This window comes from Pan troglodytes, chromosome 4 (assembly GCF_028858775.2).
Source record: "Pan troglodytes isolate AG18354 chromosome 4, NHGRI_mPanTro3-v2.0_pri, whole genome shotgun sequence".
Taxonomy (NCBI): domain Eukaryota; kingdom Metazoa; phylum Chordata; class Mammalia; order Primates; family Hominidae; genus Pan; species Pan troglodytes.
The window spans coordinates 100,986,817-101,009,249 of record NC_072402.2 but is presented as its reverse complement, the minus strand read 5'-3'; the positions used below and the strand labels follow the sequence as shown (position 1 = coordinate 101,009,249).

Genomic DNA, 22,433 nt, shown 5'->3' with positions numbered 1-22,433 from the left:
GAGGTGTAAAATGCAACCAAATGGAAGTCAGAAGAGCAAAAGAAGCTCACCTCAGATTGAGGCAAGGAATGAAATTTTACTGCAACTTTATGCATCATCTGAGCTTCAAACAAATGGTACTTTTGCAAAAGAAGAAAAAAATTAAAGTTATATTGTGCTGCAATGTTTAAGGGCAAGAACAGTAAGATAATATCATCAGGTATATTCTGGCCAAGTGTGCCCTATTTAGTATGGAATATTAAATTGAATAAAAAATGAAAAAGTTAAAAAATAGAAACCATGTCAAAAGGGATTGTTTTTCAACTAAAAGAGATCCAGCCTATGCTTTTTTTAAAAAAATTGGTTCTTACCTACCATAGGCTACAATTCCATGGGGTGCAGAGAAAGTAAGACTGAACTAATAAAGGGGTTCTGCAAACACATTGTGAAAATTACTGACCTAGAGTTTTGAAACTTTCTTTCTAGAAAACCAAATTTTAAATTACATATCTTTACTAATCAAAAAAGAGTAAGTATGCCATATCTTATACAATTAACCCCCCCTATTTTTGCCACAGAGTTTCACCTGTCTTTCAGGAAAAAACAAAACAAAACAAAAAAAGCTACAAATTTTTATTTAGCTATTATTAAGAAACTTAGGCACACGGACAGAACAGGTCTCATAGGTAACCAGTTGTGTTTCCTAATAGGGCGAATACATATCATTGCCATGAATACATCTTTTATCATAAAATGCCAATGAGCATCAAAAGTAAATGGTTTGATTGTTGTTGTCACTGTTTTGTTTAAGAAAAATAGGGCCTTAAAATAAGTGCTTCAGTGGAATTCTTGAACAGTAAGTAGCCTGTTGATGGTGGACCTAGTTTAAAGCACCACACAACAATGTGTGTTTACATCACCCCTTTATTTCATAGTTAGAAATAATACAGTTCCACAGGGTAAATTGTCAATAAATAATGGTGTTTAATCATTAAACGTAAAAATCCCACTCTTTGGCATCTGACAGGATTCTATTTCTTGTCAAACTAATGACTGTATAGATATAGCTAATCTTAGTGATCATTCGTCAATACAATATGTTACAAAGGTGCAATTTACTTTAAAATATACAACAGCGAAACATTTCCAGCCCAACGAGAAATCTGATCAACTCAGTAAGATATGGGCCAACTTCCCCAAGGCTCTTTCACGTAGTTTGCCTTAATGAAAGTGTAATAAACGTTGATTAAGAGTTCCTAGGGTTTTCTAATACTTACTTTGCTCTAAATAGAGTTTGCCATTCATTCTGGCTAAAGAAAAATCACAATTGCACCAGGAATGACCCACTCATTAATTAAAAGGTGTTCTTATTTTATAAGCAAGATTGCTAATACCTAAGAAACTCACAGACCCCAAAATAAAAAGCAGTTCTGTGCTGCCAGAAATCCCAATTCAGTAATAAATTGCACCTTTAAGAGTCAAAAATGGGGGGGGAAAGAAATAGAACGTTTACAAAAGGTAAGTTACATACATTTTTTTTTCAAAATATATTCAAGAATAGTTGAGCTGTATTTGTTACTAAATCCAGGGCATTATTTCTTTAGCAACAAATTAAACCAGTGCAATTGACATAAATTGTTAAGTAATCCAGGATTAACCCATTAAAACAGTAGAAGCACGTTAGGCTCCTACACTAATCCTAGAAACTGGAATTTCAGTGAGTGCTTGTGTTACACAGAACTAAAACTGCAATGACCTGATGCCATGCTGAATGGTATCACTTCATACTTAGTTTAATCATTCGATAGTACAAATCATGAGTTCCTCTATTAAACTATTATTCACTTACAGAAAATTCAGATGCAAATAGTATTATGCCTATAATCCACAATTAAAAGAATCCTTTCCCATTTAAAGTTCCAGGTGAATTTTAAGTTAGAAAATAAGCACTAAGGAGAGTTTTTTCAACTTATGAAAACGTCATATTGGAAACTTTCTGGAAAAGCTTCCCCCGCCCACCCATTGTAAAATAAATACTTTGTATCCCAAATTTAATTTTATTAAGACACACTTTAATAACGCTATGAAGAAATATTTTACAGCCATAGAGATCAATAACTTTCCATGCGGAAATAAAAAATTCATTGCTCAATAACATTATTGAGGCAAGTGAAGAAAGATTACTCTCTTGTCAATCTGAAATGTTAATTTTTTCAGTGCAAAACCAGTTATAAAATATTTAAACTCAATATTTAAAAATAAAAAGTGGTCCAATTCAGCAATGTTCAAGTTCTAAATTTCATAAAACAAATCATTACATACATTTTATAGTAAAATACAGAGATTCAAGAAGTACTTGAGTACTTAAGATATAAATTTCTAATGAATCATATCAAGTCAGCAACAACCAAGCATGTAACATTCCCAATTTGAGTGTCAGAATCATAAAGATGAAATTACTGTACCAAAGCCTTTTTTTCCTAGCTAAAAAGCTATACAAACTAACAGTCAACATTCTGTTTTCTTTGCAGTTGCGTGCTCTAGAATGATATCCCCCCCAAGTACCTGTGATTTCATTCCTGTATTCAAATTTGACCCAAACAATTTTTATGTTCCAGGAACACTTAGCTGATATAACCATCTATAGTGTGAAGAGTCATGTACAGAGTACAGCAGTGGGTTTTTTCTAGCCAAGCGTAGGCTGACCTAAATTGGTTTAAGCTCTCTCCAAGTCATTCATGTATTATTCCTAGCAAACACACGGTCCCCTCGGAGGGTTAGGTGTTGAAGCTGGTACTGTAGCACTTCTGTGTCAGCTGGCTCCTTGATCATTTTATCTAGATTGAGGTAGTCCAGAGATTTGGAGTGAGCCCTCTTACCTTTAAGAAGACAAAGAGGCAGAGGCCCATGGAGGGCCTTATAAGGTTCATAAGGTAAAGATTTAGTGCACTTGTCTCCTGAGCTTGGCATCCGCCTTCGCCTCCTGCCATTGACAGCTGGAATCTCGTATGGCTGGTAGTACCTACTTCTGGTTTTATACAAACGAGAGGAACGGGCAAGTCCTGCATCTAGCTGTTTGGAGCGTAAGGATGGCATGGCTTCTGCCTTGCTCTCTTCACCTCCTGTGCACTTCTGAGCTAACTTCAGGAGTTCCTCGCCAGTCGTGAAGCCAACCAAATAGTTAGAGTCCATGTGTAGGATCTGGTAGCCTGACACGGTCCTCCGCATCGGGGAGCAGGGTGTGCTGGAGCAGCGGGGCTTCTCTGCCTCCGCCTTTCCCGGGGAGTTGGCCTCAGCCCCAGGGAAGGGCAGGGTGGTCAGGGTACTTCTAGACTCTCCATTAACATCGACTTCCATTTTAAGCACCAGTCTGCACAATCCTAAAATTAAACAGACTTAGATTAGAAGAATATAATGCACAGAGACTTGGGCCAGGCCAGGTCCTTTTAGAAGGCTCAGGGAGCATGAAGTAACACTTGCCTGAAAGACAGTCAATGTACCACTGACATGTAACTATGTCTACTAAACGTTTCAGAGCGGGCATGAAATGACAATACCTCTCTGCCTTTAAGAACTGAAAGGCAAGTTAAATTAAAGTCTGATGTACTACCAAAAAGTTCAGATGGAGAAGCAAACAGAAAACAACAACAACAATACTTCTCTAAATTCCGCACTCTATTCAATCACATAAAGTTTATTCCTTAATGCAATATCAAGCGAGTCAAATACAGATCTCAGCATTAAGCAAATGAAAGCCATCATACATAGTTTCATAAGAACACACAAAATATTTCTGGCTTGAAAGTTAAATTTTTCCATTATTTAATTTAAAGTAAGTGCTTAGCTCTTGACACCTGCAATTCTTTTCAATTTGTCTTTAAGGAACATATAATAAAGTTGATTGAGCTGACGAATTTCTGCAAGGAATCCAATTTAGACCTAAAAAACTATTCTTAGAGTATGAGGAGTCTTAGGGGAAGGTTCCCCCAAACCTTGTAAATGTTCTTCCTTCCATATCCCCAATGAATTAAAGAATATCATTTTGTAGTTTAAAAGTAATCCTAAATCCAATATATCACATAATTTTTAATACTAAAAATGTATAAAACATCAGATGTCATTTTAATTGACTACTTAATCATAAAATACACCACAGGCTTGACATTCTGTTTTTCAATACCCAAGATGTTGTACTTTTCAATAGTTTCATAAATGGCAGAATAATTCACAATGAATAGTAATATTGTTCCTTACGATTATTACATTACATAGTTTGGAAAGCTCCATTGACAAGAAATAGAACAAATGGCGGCTAGGTTCCTGAAAGCTACAGATAGATCAAATTTGGGAAGCTAAAATACTAAGGGAAATAGTGACAGTTTCATTTCTGAGAAACTATTTGTACTTGCTTTTTAATTGGAAGTAGATAACACGGTTTTAAGTATCTCAGATTGCTAATCAAAATGACATCAACTGATTTTAAGATGAAAAATTTACTTAAAAATTAAATAACTCTTACGAATCTTCTCACTAGACAAATAACCACTTCCTATTGAAGTATTTCTTAAAGTTTGGGTATTCATTTAAAATCCAAGCAATTAGAAAGCTTTAAAAAAAAAAAAAAACAGCACTTTATTCCACCACATGCATGTTCTAATTTCCTTCATTAGAAGATTGTGAAGTTACCAGATACCACGCTGTCCTTCCTATGATCCCCCCTGAAAACAAACATTTATTACAATATTTGAGATAAAGCAAATGCCAAAGGATCTATATAGTATTACTCACTATTTATTCTCAACCTTAGACTATTTCCCATTTTTATTTCACCAAAATACTCTAGTCCCTGAACCCTTTTAGATTTAAAGTAATCAGCTTTATTATATTTTTAATGTAAATATTTTTATTTATATTATTTATATAAAATAAATTATATTTGAGGAATTTATTTCTCTGTTGATAGTACTGGAATATCAGGTGACTACCAGCTACTCTGATATGCATATAAGACTTCTTAGCTAATAAACTTTAGAGAGCCATATGAAGCCTCAACAAATTTTTATGCTAAACCAACAAATATTTACTCGGAGTCGAATGACAAATTTATCCTTCCTTTCTCACTAATTTTGTAACCCAGAAAGAACGCAAGAGGACATAGCCAAGGCCTCCAACCTACGTAACCTGACTGGCAGCTACAGGTAGTAGCTGTTTCTCTGATATTTCATCCTGAAAAGGAAAGGAGGGTCAGTGAGGCAAAAAAAATAACCAGGGCCATTGAGGAAAGGGCACACACTCACACCAAGACTGGGCACCACACTCAAGGAGAGTCACCAAGGCAGTGACACTCAAGCAGTCTGTCTACTCTGAGACTCTGGTCTAGGTCTCTTTCAAATCTGGCACTCCATGACAACTCATGGAGTCCCACCACGCAGCTTACTGCATTCTCATTTAGTATATTACAAATTTCTTTAAATCTATGACTTCAGACCCCACACATTCCAAACTGGGTAATAATTCATACAGAGGTGAGGCTAAAATTCATCTTTTTTGTCTACGAGGGAAAAAATTTGCTAAGTAAGTTAATAATGCACAAAGTTACAGTAAAGAGGAGGAGGCACAGGCTTCTGAGGGCAACAGAATCATCAAAAGTTTTTCCCCATACTAAGCCAATCCTGCTGCATCAAGGTAAAATGTCAGAAATTCTGAGAATCCTTGGGGGTTGAAGATAAAGCCTAGAAGGAGACAACGGTTTAGAGAAATAGGCAGAAATAATATATTAGCTAGAAAACACCTGGAAGTACCTGCAAAATTAGAAATGTGAAGACTTGTGTAAATGTCAAAATCTGATTTGATAAGAAATAGACACTATTGTTAGACGAGTAACTCATCAGTTAAGTTTCCAACAGCCAATAACACCATAAAAAAAAAAAATCAATTGGCTTGGGAAGAGAACAATCCAAACAGGATCTTCACACATCAACCTGGTAGACAATGATTTAACCTAGGTTGTTAAGTAGAAGATACAGATGTGGTTTAAGAGCTCTGGAAATTTCAACCAGGCAGTCTGGTGTATGAAATCTACCATATTTTACTGAGGTAGACAAAACATTCACTACGGAAAACAGAATCTAACCAGAAAGTTAAAGGAATAAGCATTTCTAATATCCTCCAACACAAATACTCAGTGGAGCAACTAAAGCCAATGCAAAACAGGTCAGTATTCTAGGGAGATTCCTGCGGGAGAGTCTCAAGGCGCAGGAACATGAAAAGGCTGACTTTAAATATATATAGCTGCTATCTGCTGAACTTCTGATGAGCAATTCTCAGAGCTGGAAAACTGTTTGCACTTTTTGGCTATCAAACATCAGTATTTTTGCTCCAAACTACAAATAGTGTATTCTCAAAACTAACAGCTCATTGGGTGGTTCATTGGTCTCTGCAATATACTGCCACATGTACAAGAACAACTTCAGGTCTCGATATTCACGTAGGAACATGAACGCTGGAAACAAGACTCTCACAAACGGCTTCTGTTTTTCTAAAGGATTCGTTTTACTTATATATTGCCCTTCTACACACATCTACTATGCTGCACCAAGAAAGCTAGGTAGAGAGGCTGGATTTCAGAAAAGACAGCCCTCAATGTCAAATATTTCATTTGTAGTTGGGCTGAATGCTGAATAAGCAGCATACCTCCCATTCTTCTGTGTGACAGAAAACAAAACTTCTTATGCTACTACATTCCTGAGAATTTCTTGACTAGATTTAAATATTGAAGCAAGATCCTGAGAACAGTTACAGAATCAACTTGCTCAGGTTATTTTTACAATGGGCAGAAGCTCTTTAGACACTGTCCCATCTGCAGAGGAAGAAGTCTGGGTACCTCCTAACTCCAGAATTCTGGAAAAAAAAAAAAAAAAGACACTAAAGACAGTAAAAACTGAACAGTCTCAAAGTCAACCTATCTTGATATACAGATGTCCAACATTTTCCACAGCAAAATTTCTTACTGAAAGACATTCATCAGGAAACTCAGCTATGGTGACTATAACTAGAGATGGCCTGTGTTTAGCAGTATATTCTTCAGGTTTTACCATGAAAAAAACTGCTTACAGACTTGTTATTTTTAATAAGCCTATGCATGACTCAGCATTTTGTTTCATATTGTCAAATAAACCTTGTATCCAAAAAGCTTGCTGCCAAGATAAACAATTACAAAGCACTCTCACAAATTACCACTACAGGTACCATGCAACAGGTGCCACACTTCCCACTACATCAATAAGAATAACCTGTGAGTCAAGAAATCAGGTCTAATGCCAACTGCTTCATTCCAGAGCACTAAAACCCAGAGATCAAAGATACCTTTCTTGCTTCCATCAATGCCTTTCATATATAATTTAAAGCAAAAATAGACTGTAAATAGAAAATAGAAAAAGTATTAATTTTATAATTACAGAAGCAGCAAAATGTGGAGAGAAGAAGCTAAAACAGAAAATGAAACAAGAATAGAAAAGTCAACTTGTAATTGAACAATGCTTTTGAAATTGAGCTTCTTAAAAAGTACCAGGAACAATACAATTTTTCAAATGACACCTAAGGTCTTCAATATCTAATTCCCTCACAATCCAACCAGTAACAATAGCACCAATGTATTTATAAAACATGAAAGATTTGGCAACGTTTATAGATGCTTCTATATTGCTGAAATTTATGTGGATCCAACTAGATGACATCAGACAAAGGTAACAATAATTCTTAAAAAATGTACACAGTACATTTTTAAAGCATTGGGTACAGAATGAAATTGTAAATTTTGGCTAAAACTAAAGCAAATAGGTCCAAATCACAACACATGTATAGGAGAACCTGGTGCACCAGGATAAGCACGTTCAAAAGCCTGTAACCCTTATAGAATCTGCATAGGTCTGAATACTCTCTGAGAGGCCAAACCTAAATTTGGGGCATAAATACCAATACTTTGAAAATATAACCTAAATGCCCTTGGCTCCTTAGACCAGCTTTGAAAACAGGTGGTAAATCTGACAAATGGTATAGAAAGAATTCTTTTTGAGAAACACCGTATCCTAATACCTGTATTTCATTTAAGAAACTCAAAAAATTAATTGCTTCATTAGCTTTCCTATATATAGAGTTCATTTATACATCAGCAGCATGCCTGTTAAAAAAAATTCCAACTCCCCAAACCTTTAGCTGAGATGTCAAAGGCATGAAATTCTATTTAGACTCATTCCGCCAAGTTTAATATTGCTCTTTTTTGCTGTCTTCTCTTAAAACACCTTTATTTTTCTCTATTACAGACTGAATTAGTTTATCAAACATATTTTTCATGATAGGAGGGATATGGTAAAGGTAGGGTACAATGTAATTCTCATGGAGAGAAAGAAAAGCAAAGGTTCCAAAAAGCTGAGAATGTGACTTAACACCAAGATACATCCAGATATTGCCCACAGTCAGCTCCTATGCTATAGGGTGTCTGAGTCAGTGACACACTCCTAGAAACAAAAATTATTTCACTAGGCTCTAAGCCTGGGGCACCATCCTACTTGCTAATTTCTTTAACCATACACAGAGATATCTCAAAGAGGTCTTAGGGTCCATGAACATTTTTTATAACCACCTTTCCCTTCCAGAAGATACTTTCTATCTTTTTCTTACCTCAATAACCTGCTCAAGTGATTGTTTTTCCTTGTTATTGTTTTGAAACCGATAAAAGCAATGCAGCAAACTGAAAGCTCTCCAGTCCAAATAATTCATATTGATGTACTATAAATGGCAAAATCATTCTTCATCCCCTACCAATGCCGGACATAACTTGAGGAAACCCCTATTAATATTTTGGTATATCCTTCCTTTTTCCGCGTATTTACAAATGTAAGAGTGAGTGATTACTTCTTTCTACAATGAAAACATGCAAGAGTACACATAGACACACATGAATATTTCTGCAGGAAATTCCAGAAGTAAAAATGCTGAGTCAAAGAACATGTACTTTTTAGATTTTTATAGCAAGCACCACAAAACCTTATTAATAATGTTTCTGGTTTTTATATGGATATTCTTTTATATAACTAAAAATTAATGTAAACACTTTTAAAGAGTATCATCTATACACTCACCAGAACAGTGCCTGTTTCTCCTCTTATTGCTTAGAAATAGGAATTATCAAAAGAAGAAAGGAGATGATGTACTTCCTTTTGTTTGATGTGTTTGATTTTTCCAAGAAGAAAAAGATAAATGAAAGGGACATGACTGCCATTCTTTGACCTCAAATCTCCTGATATTATTCTCACTTAAAACACTTAGACACCTCTTTAAAGAAATTTACAAACTAAATGTAAACTTTCCTTCAAAAAAGGGAAGATAACATTTCATTCATTTATATATATTACAAAAATATATACAATGTACATTTCAAAAGCATTAGGTACAGCATTCAATACCCCAATACCAGTATTCTGGCTGAGACTAAAGCAAACAGGTCCAAACCATAACACACGTGAGTGGAACCCCGTGCACCAAGAAGAACAGTCAAGAGAGTAGACCTGTGTAAAATCTGCACAGCTTTGAACACTCTTCAAGAGGCCAAGCTTCCTATCTATTTGGCACAAAGAGCAACATTTTGAAAATATGATCTAGATGCCTTAGCTCCTTAGACCAGCTCTGAAAATAGCTAATAAATTTCAGAACTGCTATACGAAGAATTCTTTTTGAAATTGCATTCTGAGAATTTTTAAAAATAAGATTATAAAAAAAAATTCACTCCCAGTAATCAAAACACTGCTCCATATGCTTTCACTGTTTTTTTTAGCAACATACAGCAATACCATATAAGAGAAAACAGATATCAACATAACCATTTTAAATATGCAGAATAAAAATGTCATCATGTTAAGAAAATCCTTTTCAAGAAGTACTTGAATCAAACCATTTCTTATAGAGCCATTTTTGGGGAAACAGGGTCTCCTAAGCATGGCTAATACGAGTCTAGTGATATCATGATATCTAGAGCCACCTATTTTTGTGTTTTTTGTTTGTTTGTTTGTTTAGACACAGGGTCTTGCTCTGTCACCCATGCTGGAGTGCAGTAGGGCAATGATAGCTCACTGCAGCCTCAAACTCCTGGGCTCAAGCGATCCTCCCACGTCAGCCTCCCAAGTAGCTGGGACATAGGTGTGCATCACCACATCTGGTTAATTATTTCTTTTATACTTTTAGAGATGAGGTCTCACTATTTTGTCCAGGCTGGTCTCAAGCAATCCTCCCTCCTTAATGTCCCAAGTAGCTAGAGTTACAGGTGCGAGCCACCACCCCTGGCTAGAGTGATATAGTTTTAATGCCAGAATCATCTTGGACATAACCTACCTGGAACATCTACCTTGAAATATAGAGAAGACACTGAAACCACCAAGACAGGGTCCTGCCCAGAGCCACATAGGTAGTTAATGCCCATAATTACAACCCAGGCCCCCTGGCTCCAAGTCCATGTTGTGCTTCTAGCATGTGGTTCCCAAACTTGTCTACACCAGAATCATGCAAGGAGCTTCAAAAACTGCTGATGTCTGTTTTCCATCCCAGATTTGTGATTTAACTGATCTGGGGTGTAGCCTGGGTTCTGCAACTTGTAAAAGATTCCCAGGTGATTCTAATATGCATATAGGTTTGGGAACTTGTCAGATAGAACTTATCAGATAGAAGAGTTTCACTCTTTTAAGTCCCTGCTTTGTTTTTAATCAGTAATTACTGTATAGTCATGTTGGTGAACATAATTTTTGGCTGCTTATAATTGCTGACAACCTACCCCTAGGCCTTCTAATTTACTGTTCCTAATCCTCTGTAGGCTGGAAATATCTGCTAAGCAAACGTGTTAAAACTGCATATAAAATAAAAATAAATCTGTGCTGAATGAGAATCGGGCTCCTTCATCTGCACACACTTTGGCGTAGTTATTTTAGCTACTTAGAAGCCTTTGTCAGGTGCAGCTACTTTAGAGAACAGTTTGGCATTTACTTAAAAAATTGAATAAATGTTCATTAAACAACACAGCCACCATACTCATAGATATCTAACCCAAGAAAAACGAAAATACACGTCCATACAAACACCTGAATGTGAATATTTATGACAGCTTCATTCACAAACACCGAAACTGGAAACAATCCAAATATCCATCAACAGGGAAAGAGATAAACAAACTGCAGTCCATCCCTACAATGGATACCACTCAGCAATGAAGTGGAACAATCTGGGGAAACACTAAGTGAAAGAAGCAGATATTACACCTATATACTACATGTTTCTACTTACGTGGCATTCTGGAAAAGGCAAAACTATTGGCCAGAATCAATCATTAATTGCCAAGGCCTAGGGTGGGGAGAGGGGATAACTACAAAGGGGAAAAAGGGAATTTTGGGGGGGTGATGAAAATGTTCTATTTGTTGACTGTAGTGGTCATTACATAACTGGATACATTTGTCAAAATGCATCAAACCGTACACTTTAAAAGGATGGATTTTACTAAGTTATAATAAACCTGACATTAAAAATAAATGAACTCTTTGTCACATATTTCCACTTTTCAGATGGTCCTCCAAATTTTAAATTTTTTTGTACCGTATAATTTTGCAATCAAAAGGAATCTTAATAGTTGCCCAGTGTATGTTTGAACACCTGCAGTGACAGGTAACTCACTACCTCCCAAGATGACTCATTTCACCTTGTGCAGCTCTGCTAGAATGTCGATTTATTTACACATATATCTGTATGTACATGCATATATACAGTCAACCCTGTCTCCACGGGTTCTGCATCCACGGATTCAACCAACCACAGAGAGAAAATATTTGAAAAAGCAAAAAATTACATCTACACTGAATATGTATAGACTGTTTTCTTGTCATTATTCCCTAAATAATACAGTACAGCCACTATTTATGTAACATTTACATTGTAATAGGTATTATAAGTAATCTACAGATTATTTAAAGTATACAAGAGGATGTGCATAGGTTATAGGCAAATACTATACCATTTTTGTATCAGGGACTTACATATCATCAGATTTTGGTACCTGGGGGAAGTCCTGGAACCAATCCCCCAAGGATGCCAAGGGACAACTGTATAAATATAGGTATATACAGAGATAGATGGATAGACATAGATACACATACATTCCTGTAGTTTCTACCCATTGCTCTAGTTTTGTGCTTTATTTCTATTAGCTGAGTCAGTGACCAGGCCACATTGTTTTTTATTCAATATCCTCTCCAAGTACTTTGTACTATGGTTTTCAAACTTCTTACTCTTTTCCTCAAAACTGAAAATTTTAGTAATGTTTCCAATTTTCCAATGTTCGAAAATGCATTTTCATAAATGTAATAGGTTTTATCTACTTAATGAGATTAAAGTATTTGTTTTTCCCTACCATTCCTTTGAATCATTCTGCTGCTGACTAGAAATTTAGAAATCACTTATTATGAAACTCTGCTTTCTCTAAGGATTATGACCTCCTTACATAATTCAAGGCAAGGATGCATAAAGATAATGGCCAAGTAGAATGACACACCAAAGCATGAAGTCACACTAATATAGTCTTGAGAATGCTAAAGAGCTACCATAGATCATTATGAATTTCTTTTTTCCCTTCAAAGACTTCGAGACACATGGACAACTATGTCAGCAAAGATATACAGATGACACACTGAAAAAAGACAACTAAAGGAAGAAAACAGCATTGCATATTTTTAACAGTTTAAATTCAGGGTGTGATAAAAAGAATGTCACATTTTCAGTGAACTGCTATATGACTAAGTGAAAATAATGCTCCTTTCAGACACCTGTTAGCTCATTCTTTATGTATGATAATATATAACCAGAATTTTTTGCAAATTATTTCAGCAATGTTTGGAGATTAATGTTTTTACTAAAATTTGCCCCAAATTGGAACAATTACCTCTAACTACTATACTTCGAAATATTATTTCATAAGATCTTTATGTTAAAGAAATTTAAAGGAAGGAAAACTTAGTCAAACATTTCAAATAAAATAATGTTTGCATATTGCAACAATAATTTCATTTCTCACCATTAAAAATTTGTAATTATAGCATACATATTTGCAATAATACACCAACATTTCACATTCACTTGATTAACTGACATTTCACATTCATTTGTTTATTTATGTAGTCTTTAAAAAACACATTATGGTATTGTGTTCATAAAACTGTTAACAAACGGAAAAAGCAAAATATAACTTACCAGACTAAATCCCAGAAGACGTCACTGTACAATTTCCAATGAGTCCCAAGGGAACACAGACATAATAATTTTTCTGTTCTACTCCAGGTACTAAACATGAAATACAAAAATAAACCTTTAATTTAACAAGTAACACAACTTATAACATGATATTAATTCTAACTGCAAAAGAGAATGAAACTAGCAGGAGGTAGTAACATCAAGTATAGGTTATATAGGACCCAATAATTAATTAATTCAATTGATGTTGAGTTTGTTCACCTAAATGCATCCTCAAACATTTTATCATGTGTATTTCTCTATACTGTGTTACTTAAATTCTACCTAGAGACTAGGAGTAGCTAACTGGGCTAAATAAAGAGACAAGAAAAAGTAAGGTAATAAGTATTGGTTTCACCATCCTAGTCCTATTCATGTGTTCAACTGATTCACAGTACTCTATGGGAAAAAAATAATGCTTAGGCTAGCATCAAAAGCACAGGCCATAGTTCCTAGCTCTGGCCTTGCTAAGAACTCTGCCTCTTGACCCTGCATAAATATCAGTCTCTAAAATGTGGACCATAATAACCCCCCTTCCTCCCTAATACAGTTGTTAGATGGATCAAATGAAATGAGGTAGGTGAATGCTTTACATGCTGCAAAGCTCTTTACAACGTGTGATGCTATTATTATGCAATTAATTTTTGGTATCAACTCATTGTAGCCATAAAGCAGCAACAATGTAAATCTTTCATAAGACTGATGCGAGGCAAATGATTAGAAGTCTCTTGGATAACACAACAAAAAAAGAGAGTAACTGAAAAAGCACTTTTTTATAGTTACCACCTTACTTAAGGTTTCTAGCATCTCCTCTGTGCCTTCCCTCTCTTACCTGGGAAGTTAATGTGTAAGAGAATCTATCTTTATCTCCTACCTCCCTAGTTAATAGGGTTAATTTGCTGAGACGAGGAAAACCCTCCAAAGTCCTTTTCCACCTGTAAAAGTTTCTTTGGTTGTTGGTTTTCTGTTGGGTTAAACAACAGAAGCAGTTGGAGGGGTGTCAAATGAAGCGAGTAGATTCATTTTATCTATGTAGGTGCACAGAGCCCAAGAAGTGTCAACAGTACAATACCTTACCAAACAAAAGACAAACTGCAAGAAAAAAGGCAAGGAGTTAGTAACTTTATTACTTTCCTTACCAGTACAGGAGAGTTTTATCCAAAGGAAATAGATAATTACTGAGTTTAATATGTGCTTCTTTAGCTTGAGAAACTGGAAGGAGCCAATGCACCAAGAACTGTCATTCCAAGAAACTAGCATGTTTATCAGCCTTTGCAACTTCTTCAGATGTAGATAACAGAAACGCTCCCTTTCATGTCTTTTGCCACCAACTATTCTCAAATTGGGGAACCAAAAAATCTTGAAAAATAAGCCTTGATTCTACCCCACCAATGAAGCCTCTGGTTTTAACACACAGTAAGTTGTAACAAAAATTGTTACCTACAGACAAAATGTTTCTTTAATACAATTATCCCAAAGAATTTCCCCAATACTAATAACATTCATCTGCATTTCTTATTTAATGGATTTTTAATGGGAAAGAGGAGTTCTAAAAACGAACATTTCTTTAGCATCTTCCTTATGTCAAAAGCGATATACAATTTATATCATTTAATCTTAACTACTCCATGAAGAAAATATTATTATCCCATTTTTAAAGTACTCTTTAGTAGTAGCCCTATTTTAAAGTACTCTTTTAAGTGATACTACATGAGAGTCAGAGCAGGAATTGGAACCCCAATTGGTCTGACTCCAAAGATCATTTACTTTACACTCTGGCCTCTGTTCAATGATAAGACGACATGTATAGCCTTTTACACAATAATCATGATCCCGCAAAATGTATATCAAGTAATTTCTATAAGTGAAATTCTATTTTAAGTGTATGGGTAGGCACTTTATCTAAAAGCTTTATTGCCTCATTTGTGAAATGGTTGGAACTACTTAGCTGCATGGTTATTTCCAACTTGAAAAATATTAAGATTTGGTGGCACATCGTGGAAAGTCTTATACAAAATCCTTCTGAATCATGGACTCTTTCTCCTATGAGCTTCTATTTTCTAAAATCATAAATTATGCGAAAGAAAAAAAGGTATCAACCAATACTGTCTGGTTATATGGTTGGATATCAAATACAATTATGTATTTCCCCTTTATTTCTCAAGACTACATCTATCACAAAGTGGGATAGATTTCATTTATACTTTTATAAATGTCAACTGAAAAACAAGCAGGAGGAACATTAGAAATATCTGAATGTCTTAATCCTAAAGAATAGTTTTGACAGTTTTAAATCTCATTCAAACTTTCATATAATTTGCCTCATGTATTTGGTGACATATTCTTCTTTTCAAGCTTTTAAATGCATTAGAAAAATATTTACACTTTCAAAGAGTTTCTTTTTCAACAGCAAAAGAAAGAAATCAACTAAAACTTTAGTCTGGATTTGAAAGCAGAGGAGCCTTAGAGACATTACCCAACTCTTGCACTGGAGCTGATGTGTAAATCTAGGAAAAGGTCGGTGATTTCATAGTAAACAAAGAGTAGTAACTGATTATTCCTATTATGCCAGTGCCAAGTCAAAAATAGAATATAAACACAATGTCCAAGGGAGCAACACAAGAAAAACCAAGGTGCAGGAGCTCCATTACATTCTCACTTTTTCTAATTTTGACTCTGCTTCCTGCTTTGTGGGAGGAGGAGGAAGAGCAGGAGGAGGAGGAGGAAGAGCAGGAGGAGGAGGAGGAAGAGCAGGAGGAGGAGGAGGAGGAGGTATACGGTGAAAAAGAGGGAAAAATAAATAAAAAGAACAAGACCAGAAACTAACTAGTATAAGATTATACCTTTTCTTTAAGACATAACCCATAAAGAAATCTACTACAAAATTACAGTAAGGGTTCTACCCCCATCTCCCACTTATAACAATTAAAAGATTGTAATATAAAAATTCCCAGAACATGTACCTTTCAAATAACACACATTTTTAGAATACTTTAAAAATCTATAATTCTCTAACGCTTGCAACTGATTTTGGCCAATGTTCTGAACACTGAAGGCTTGGAAAGATATCAACAGATTTCCTCTCCAAAACAGTCAGCAAGAGGAAAAGGAATCCATGGGAAATTCTTAGAAGATAGACTAAATGCTGCATAAAAACAAAGACTGAAGTAAATAGAGCAAAGGCTACAGGATATAATAAATGCTTCCAGTTATAAGAAGGTGAAACAGAATGCAGTGGGACATTATCCCATAAGCAATAAAAATAGGAAAAACCAAGCAGTGGCCAAGAGCTGCCCACAGACTTCTGGATAAGAAAGTCATGGGTGACTAAGCAAAAGACACCCAACATTTCACTGCAAGTGGAGCTTCTACAAATAGAAAAGTTTGCAAACATTAACTACCAAATGTATCGAATTTCTCAGGTGATAGTTATTATCACAGGTAAATAAGAATGGCTTTCAAAAGAAGAGTGACTATATATCTCAATTCATAGTTAATACCCTGGCATAATTATTGAAAGCAACCCCCTTTAACTCTCAAAAGTGTCTCAGTTTGGCTGTTTTAATTGTTATCCTACTCAAAAGCAACATGGAAAGGCAATGACTTTTTTAAAAAGGGAAACACCCTTCTGCTTGAACAGTGAATTCCCATACAGGTCTGAGTTCTTCTTCGGGTGTACCCACTTAGATATTCACTTATTCAGTCATTCAACAATGTTTCTTAAGTCTTATTATATATCCCCACACTATGCAGGCACTGGTGCACATATAAAGAGATGGCCTGAGACTGGGTCAGAGGGGAGGGCAGACATGGAAATAAATCCTTCTAATAACAGTAAACCTGAATGGCACTAGGAACCCAAAAAAGGGAGTGGCTTTCCCAAAAATATACAAAGCTCCATTTGGAAATGTTTATGTCCACACAAAATCCGTAAACACACAAAAAAGTCGTGAATCTCAAGCTTCAGCACAGATCACTAACAAAACAGCAGTAAGAAAAAATTTAACAACATTGATCACAAATCATAAGACTATAAATATGAGGAGCAGCACATAGCCCTTTCAAATATTGGTAAATAAAAATCACATTCATCATTAAAGTTTATATTACGAAAGGACAAATTTTAGGCAAAGAAATTGGTACAGTAGAAGTTGTGAGTTCTAATTCTAGCTATCAAAGCATTTATTTTCATTTTTTTTCATGGCCCTAACCTGAAGCCCACCAAAACATTTTTAAGAAAGAAAGAAAAGAAAGAAAGAAAGAAAGAAAGAGAAAAAGAAAGAGAAACAGGTAGTATTTTCAGAGTGGCTATTTAAGAAGAGACCAATAATGGAGAAGCACTTGGAAAAAAAAATCAATTTTTAAAAGTTCTTTCAAAATAGTGAAAATATTTTGTAACCACTAATCTCAAAGACCACTAAAAACAAGTAAAAGATGAACCAAAACATCTCTGGAGGAATATTAACTGAACACTAAGCAGAAATAAAATGGCTTAACTGTCAAAGTACAACACAACAATGAAAACAAAATGTTTAGCTGCACCTAGATGCTCATCTTAGAGGCTTCTTTCAAATATTCTTACTTTACCATTTGCAACTTGCAAAAACTAAGTCATCAATACTCTTTAAGAAGAGTTAACTAGGGTGTGACTTTTCTGAAACCATCCTTGACCTTACAAACAAACCATTAACCTTGCCAACTTTGTAAGATAACCCATAATTCGTTCAGTAAGACAAAAATGTGTTTCTCTTTCTAGTATCAGTTCTTTTAATAGCAATCCACCCCCTTAAAGTGTAGCACTCATTATCTTTCCATTTCTGCTAGTAAAAATTAAACCTAGGTTACTAATATCTTCTTATCACGTGGTGTCATCCTTCTACTTTTAGAAAAATACTCAGTTTCACTGCAAATATGACCGACAGTAAGTGGAACTAAAGGTCAACATGCAGCCTTTACAAGAAATTTGTCTCTTAGGAAGTACCATCAAAATGGGACAGGTGTACACTGTGGAATTGGCTAATCTTTGGGAAGGCTTAAAACCAGGTACTCATTTTGATAGGCTGGTGACAAAATCAAAGTTCTCTCTGGAGGAAAGGAGCTGATCCCCCACCTCACCCCCAGCTACAAATCAGCAAAGAAATTTTAAACCCTGTACATAAAGCTTTATTACTCTAACCATATTAAGTACTTTTGAGTTAATTTTATAATAGCTCTCTAAAATACACAGAAATATACAAAGAAAATAAGCAAATTCATTGACTGTTATATAATATCAATAAATATATCTTATACACTGAAATAATTACTAACACTTTCATTTGCAATTAAATAAACTGCTAGCAAAAGCATATTCTATACATCAATTATTATCAAATTAACAGGTCTCTGTATTCATTAACTCTTATATTCCATCCTGTTCATTTTACTTTTCAGTTTATAATGCATTCACAGTTACATAATTAAAACACTGAGGATTCTGTGACACATTCATTAAACTTAATAGTGTAATCATAAATCGCGGCCAAAAGCTTCTGCCGTACTAACCAATACTATATTTTGAAATGACTGGGAAAATAAACTTTGCAAAAGGGTCATTTCTACCTCTATAGTGTCAATCCAGCATTACAGGATTTGAGAAAATAAAACAACTAACAACCCTAAATTGTAGGTTGGCTCTTCGGAAAAAAAAAAAAAAAGGAAAATGAGTCTAGTAACATCAGAAATATGCAAGAATTGTTCTTTGTCAGCTAGGAGCGGCAAGCACACTGTAAAATGCCTCCATTCTTCCTGCTCAAATAAAAAGTTTCCAGCTCCAGCTTTACCTGTGCACCACACACACACAAACACACACAAACACACACACACACACACACACACACACACACGGAAATCTTGGTTCCATCCAAATCACTAACCTACCGGGTTGAAAACTGAGGTGGAAGGAAAGGCAGGGAGTCCCTAAGCGTGTGGAACACTAGCAAGGGGAAAAGGACGGGGCCATCATTCCCTTCGCGTTCCCATCTCCTTTCTGGCGGAGACCTGCAGATTCCACCACTAGAGAGAGTTTGGCAGCTTCACAATGGGGCCGCGTTGCTGGAGGTCTGACTGCCACCCGTCTCGAAACCCCTCTCCTCCGCTTCCCACCTGCCCCAAAGTCCACCCGCGACAGGTGGGGCGAGGGCGGCAATGCCCGACGACATCTGCCGCTTAAGCTTCTGGCTCGGACCGGGCCCCAATCCACACGCGCGCACACGGCCACAGCCGGCCAGTCCACCCCCACTGCACCGGCAGACACTCGGAGGGCGCGGGCGGCCTCGCACGCGGGTTGCAACCAGGACGAGGAGGGTCGGCGAGATCAGACCGCCGGGGCTCGCCCTGAGGTGCTATCTGACCCGGGCAGTCGCACCCTGAGCGCGGCCGGGCACGCAGCCAAAGGTGCCGCCGGCCGGGGAAAGCTACTTCTCAATGGGGCCTCCAGGCCCGCTGCCCCGCGGTGCGGGAACAGCGGCCAAGGGAGGGAGCGAGCGAGCGTGCGCGCCAACGCGCCCCGACTTCCGCACCGCGGCACCGCGGGAGAGGCGCTCCGGGTCGCCGAGTCCCCGCACCTCCCCAGCGAGCGCACGACGCGCGCACACGGGGGCGCACGCCCCCGCACACTCACACGCACTGCACACTCACGGCGTCTGCGGCCCCACCCCTGTGCCAGGGAACCGCAAGCTCCCCGCACCCCGCGCGGGCCCCACCCAGTTTACCAGACCCCAGTCCCCTTTGGGTGCCTGGGAACAGGTCCACCAAGGCCAAGGGACGCTGGGGCCGCCCCGCCGCCCATCGCAGAAGCTGGTCCGGCCGGGTTTCCCCAGCACCGCGGGCATCATGCGCCCGGCCCAGACACGAGGCGGAGAGGAAGGGGCGGCGCCGCGATTAGGGCTGGCACTGGGGATCGGAGCCTGGGGCAAACCCACTCCCCCAAGCCCCCCATAACCACCACCTTTTCTGCAGCACAAAAGGTTACAGACGGAGCCGTCGTCCCCGTGCAACCTACCAATGGCCCAGGGCTCCGCTGCCTCCGCCGTGCCCGGGGCTGCGGAGCGGGAGACAGGGGCGGGAGAAGCGCAGGACTGCGGCGCCGAGATCCGGGCAGAGGCCGCCAGCCGAGCCAGCCGGGTACCCTCTCCTCTCCCACCGCGCTCGGCGCCAGCTACCGCCCTGCTTAGTCCCCGCCCCCTCCTCCGCCTCCTCCTCCGCCCGCCTTCCCGCCTCCTCCCTCTGGCTGCAGAGGCGCAGCCCGTCAGCGCTGAGCCCGCCTCCTGCGACCAGCTCTCAGACACCCGGAGGAAGGGCGGGCCGGCTGGCTGGAGAAAGGCGCTAAGAGGCCAGAAGAAGTTGGCGGGGGTGGGCGGGGTTGTTGACTGGTGGTGGGGAGGAGGAGTCGCAACACCCGCTCTCTAGTCTAAACCCAGCACTCCAACTAAAGAGCTCCAACTTGCGGACCTGGGAACACTCCGGCTTCCTCAGTTAAGTGGTGTGCTGATATTTGTCACTTGTGAGTCTCTGCTTAAAGGGCTCAGCACTGAGCAAAAGTACAGAAAACTAGAAGGCCATGAAATTAAAAATTATAGGATCAGTCTACGAAAACTCGTAATATGCAGTGAAGGTGGCGGGGTGGGGCGGGGAGGGGAGTTCAAATTCAGATTCTGATTGGATTAACTATTTTTTAATTTGCACAAATGTTGATCTTGTCTGTTATTGTAATAAATTATTTTCTTTGATGAAGATTTGCTTCTCTCAATTCATGTACATTTCTGCCGAACTGGTTAAGCTCAGCAATAAGAATATTTACTGGCATGCATATCCAAATTTACATCTCTCAATAACCATTCTGTGAGGAAGTAACCAATTATGATCCACATTTTAAAAATGCAGAAAGTTTAGGTCATATGCCTACTAAGTGGCTAAGGCTGAATGTGTACGCTGTCGGTGAACCCCAAAATTGTTTATAAGTGTTATAAATTTCGGTACCAGTGTCCAATCAAGAGAGTTTTATTTTTTAAAAGACAAAATGCTTTATCTTAACATAAAAGACATAAATCTGGAGTAGATTAATATAAGTTTAAACAAGTCTTGATTCACACTTGTTCCAGAATCTACATATGTTCCTGATAATATAAAGGCAAAAAATATATAAACACCTCTAGTTCAACAGAACCACTCCCGGAGGCCGCCCAGCTATAAGACATTTTATGCTACTGCTTATGTGCCCTAAAATAAGTACAGGAAGGTAGAGGGAAGAATAAGTTTTAAGGAATGTTCCCTAAACAATTTTACAAAACATCAGTTACTTTTTTTCCCAACATAGATTTGCATGTAATTTCAAAAATATAGAAGCTAGCACAACATAATATGAATAAATAAATGAAGAAACTTTTTTTGCATCAGTACATTAGGAGAATACACTGAGAATTATTTCCGATTATAATCTGTTTGACACAATAGTGTATTGTCCTGATGATCATTCTCATAAAACCACCTCCAAAACATTGTATATTTTATATTGAGACTTAATTTCATTTCTTCCTGTCTGAAATCTTATAACTTTTTCAGAAGAATGTCTTGTACTTGCCCTTTGCTCTGAGAGTTTGGCAGTGTGCTTTGGCCAAAAGCAATAAAGTTCCCCTCTTAGTTTATTAGGCTCAAGGCTAGCTCTCTTGAGGGCATTGTCTCCAAATTGCCTCCCTCCCTGGGTGGTGTTCTATGCTCCCATCCTAACCCTGACTCTTCACCCAATCAGAACTTAAGTCAGTTCTTGAGTGTCACAAAGAACACCTAATAAACCAATTCACCAGGCAGTAATGGTTGATAATAGCTTTATGTGTGGCTCCATCAAGGATATGTTTATGCCACCTAGAGATACTGACTGGGTATTGTCTTCACTCGGATTGGATGTGAGTTGCAAGTGCGGTGGCTGAGGGGCATATAAGAGGTGCAAGTTAATGCAGAATCCCTTCCCAGAGCTTTTTAGTGTTTTAGGAAGATCTCTTCAACCTATAAAGAAAAAATGGCATTCATATAAAGGGTTAGGCCCAAATGTAGAATAGACCCTGAGCCCTGAAAGGCCTTCTGAATCTGGGGACTCA

The 22,433-nt window shown here is 37.8% G+C and overlaps 1 protein-coding gene across 5 annotated transcripts; it reads right to left on the bottom strand.

Moving 5' to 3' along the window:
- Window positions 1-885: 885 nt before the first annotated feature.
- On the bottom strand, window positions 886-20,640 carry MACIR (macrophage immunometabolism regulator). Of its 5 annotated transcripts, none has more exons than XM_001138785.4 (3): window positions 20,342-20,640; window positions 13,261-13,350; window positions 886-3,359 (listed from the first exon to the last, which is right to left on the bottom strand). In XM_001138785.4, exon 3 carries the CDS (start codon window positions 3,334-3,336, stop codon window positions 2,716-2,718), a length of 621 nt encoding a protein of 206 aa, XP_001138785.1. In that variant the 5' UTR covers window positions 3,337-3,359; window positions 13,261-13,350; window positions 20,342-20,640; the 3' UTR covers window positions 886-2,715. The 5 variants fall into 5 exon arrangements, with proteins under 5 accessions (XP_001138785.1, XP_009447711.1, XP_001138530.1 ...); XM_009449436.5 differs by lacking the exon at window positions 20,342-20,640 and adding an exon at window positions 20,052-20,196; XM_001138530.5 differs by lacking the exon at window positions 20,342-20,640 and adding an exon at window positions 19,444-19,967.
- Window positions 20,641-22,433: the final 1,793 nt, after the last annotated feature.

What these genes read in the sequence shown, in the direction of transcription:
- MACIR (XM_001138785.4), bottom strand. Translation starts at nt 3,336, where the DNA reads ATGGAAGTCGATGTTAATGGAGAGTCTAGAAGTACCCTGACCACCCTG.